At 32.7% G+C, this 3,340-nt stretch overlaps 1 protein-coding gene across 1 annotated transcript in view; it reads right to left on the reverse strand.

Moving 5' to 3' along the window:
- The window catches only part of LOC104160123 (radixin), a gene marked incomplete at its 3' end in the record, with an annotated part of 19,604 nt that overhangs the window by 4,712 nt on the left and 11,552 nt on the right, over positions 1-3,340 (reverse strand). The window contains exons 3-5 of the mRNA XM_009698184.1: positions 2,475-2,558; positions 1,838-1,984; positions 271-367 (exon numbers count right to left, since the gene is read on the reverse strand). Of these exons, the coding sequence (XP_009696486.1) occupies positions 271-367; positions 1,838-1,984; positions 2,475-2,558 (328 nt within the window). The remainder of the gene's footprint in view (positions 1-270; positions 368-1,837; positions 1,985-2,474; positions 2,559-3,340) is intronic.

A 3,340-nucleotide genomic window follows, 5' to 3' on the forward strand; every position in this document is an offset into this window, starting at 1 on the left:
TAGCATCTTACACTGTGGCTTTTCAACACATCACAAAATATTAGTCGACTTAAATTTAAAAAAAGAAATCTCAAAAGTATCAACCGGAACAAAAACAGAGAAAATAAACATACCATCCTTCAAAACCCAAAATTTCCTTTTGATTACTGACTACTCTACCAATAATAATAAATGTCATAAAATATTTGCTCATGCCATAATGCCAGAGCAAGTCCCTGCAGGCTTAAATCTCTTCATATACAAAGGCATACTATTCTACACACTACTTACAGGGGCCTTTTTGTCAATTGGCTTTATGACAAATTTTTTGTCGTTAAAAGAGATGTTTCTTATTTCACTCCAAGGAAAACCAATCTTAGGTGTCAGCCTTCAAAGAGAAAAAGTTGTCATTAGAAGCAGCAAAGATGTGCATTTTATATGTCCACTAAGTCTTAACTCTGTACCATTTTCACTATCACACTTAGTTACATTTAGAAAACATAACAACAGTTCAAGCGTATTTTGGTAGACAATTTTTTTTTTTCAGATTATTCCACCAAATGAATAGATTACATAATGAATAAATTACATGGCACTGTAACAGAATTTGTGATTTGTGACTTATTCTACCACCATTAAATAGATGCTAAACATCACAATCATGTACTGATTCTTTATAAGCTATTGATTTTATTTTCAGTGAAAAGAATAACTATTTAAATTTCAGAAAATTCTGACCTTTCAAAGACTGAAATTAAATTAGCCTTCAGCAATGTTGTACTTCGGTATAAGTACAACTCAGATATAAGACATGTTCTTACATTTCCAAAATTCAAGTTAAATTTATTTCCCTTGCATCTTCAGTAAAATAAATTCAGTTCAGAAACCATTACAATGTTATGCACCAACTGCATTAACTGTAAATATTTTCCTCCATGAGCACAGGAAGTTTTTTCAATTCATATTATCTTAATTACAAGCATTAGAAAATGTTTAAGGATTTGATTGCTAACTATTGGGAGTTAAAGAATACAAAAAATTGGTTGATTGTTCCATCTGATCTGAACATTTTCTGAATATTTCCTTCTTTCAGGAGTTATATTGCCATCTAATGGCAATTAAGGCTTACAGAATTTTGTTACAGATTATATACACTGAAGAGCATCAAGCTTCAGTTCAGTTTGACACATCATGTTTAACTTCAAATCACTGTGAAAGGACTGTTTACATCAGATACTACTAAAAGTGTTTGGAAAGAAACAAAAGAGTAAGTCTCTTGTTCTGTTTTCAGATTCTTCAAATTTCGTATGTTGCAACTTTACCCCTCCTCAAGTAGGACAGAATATTTCATCTCTTTATCAAGACACAAGATTCACCTATTTTCTTTTATGTCTAAGAGGTTTCACTTTTAGATATCAAAGTTTTTCATGCCCTAACAGCTATAATCCTAGTCATTGCTCCTACAAAATGTTTCGCATTAAATATGTTGCTCAGCTTCTCAATGTCCTTTTCATCCTGACTGAAGAAGTCTTGAAGGAATGAAAAGTACAGAAAGAAACCACATAAAGATGGTCTAGCTATCATACATCCAACGTAAATATTAAGCAACGTAAATTTAAGTTTCCACAACTTCTTGAACTGCTCTTCCTTTCCCTTCTTTTGCATCCCTATTTAATCTTTAAAATTCAAATATTCTGGCAGTTAACATCTATCTCTTTTTTTTATCTTTTACATAGATTAGAAGGTCTTTGAGAACCTGTTTTGCTAGATGTTAATGAACACACAATAAGGTGTTTTTTGTATAATCTCAGACAGGATCTCCTAGGACAGAACTGCAAAGTGAGTATTAGCCACTTACTTATCATCATGCTCATAAATATTCAGACCCAAAGCATCAACCCCTAGCCACAATTCAGTTCCTTTTTTATTCTTTATTTCAAAATAGTTGACTCCATACATTTCCAAGTCTTGTGCTATCTTCAGGTATTCCATCATAGAATCTTCCCTGATGAAAGAAGAAAAATGGCATAATGCAGACAAATAAAAAAAAACAAACCACATGGTAAGAATAAGTGAACTGCAGAATAACTAATTAGCATAACATTCAGTTAGGAATTAAATCTCTGTTTGAAAGTAACATGTACGTTGACTCAGACACTTGTAGGGCTCTATATATCCAATATCTAATATCCAAACACAGTCTAAATCACTGCACTTTGTCTTTTCACCCTGTGAGCTAAGGAAATACTAAATATATTTCAGATGCAGGCAACTGTGGACAAAGGCAGTTGACAGCCTTACCAGAAATCATGTAGGTAAGCCGATAACCTAACTGGAAACTCAAGCCTCACTGAAGCCTTCACGGAAGTTTTTGGTAACAGCCTACCCTGGTCAGAATAAAAGAAAGCAGTTTCCAAACAAATATGCTGCCTCCCAAAACACATTCTAATAATAATAAAACCTTCAAGGTCTTGGAACATTTGTTATGTAATTACCTTAACATTCCCCTGTGCTCTTCATGCCAGTTCTGTATTCTTTCTTCCCACTGTTCTTTTGTCAGTTTGTGCTGTTCTAACACTCTGTGAATAGAAGTTGTTGCTATTAAATGACACTGACAACCAATTCAATCTCTTAAAGGTACAAACAACATATGCTTTACTTGAATAAACTTAAACATGACTTCCTAAACACTGCTCATCTTTTTAACCCAAATAGACACAGAAACTTTGTATTTCAACAAATACTCTTTTAAAACAGCGTGAAATCACTTCTTTTTTCATGGTGTTCTATATTCCTTGTAATACAAAGTCACACCACGGCATATCTCAACTTTCAGTAAAGTCACAAAATGTCATGTTTGGAACAGCTGAAAATGCAGACGTATAAAAAAGCCTCATACAACAATGATGGACATTAATCTCTAGGTATGTATGCACAGATACACTCAAGCTTTCATTCTGCTGTCATTTGAAAGAAAAAGTAACACATTAAGACAAGTTAGCAGACTGTTGGGGTTTTTTTCTTTGTTGGTTTTTGGTTTTTTTAATAAATAAAATCAATAGCGAAGCGGTTTCAGAAAACTATTTGAGGTTTATCTACAGCAGACTGCAATGATGAAATTATATTTTGACCTACTAGAACTTTCAATGTAGTACTGCAGTAAGAAATCAAATGCATATGATAACTTTAATATGCTTTTATTCCATGCATCTAGCATTTCAAGCATTCCTAGAGACAGTATTTTAAAAGACAATTTAGAAAAAAAAAAAAAAAAGGACTGCAAGATAATCTTACTTAAGAAGCATAACAGTTGTTTACCTTCTTTTCCCCTTACTCAGGAAAGTAAGGATTTACTACTTTT

Source organism: Cariama cristata, unplaced genomic scaffold (genome assembly GCF_000690535.1).
Source record: "Cariama cristata isolate BGI_N322 unplaced genomic scaffold, ASM69053v1 scaffold11304, whole genome shotgun sequence".
NCBI lineage: Eukaryota > Metazoa > Chordata > Aves > Cariamiformes > Cariamidae > Cariama > Cariama cristata.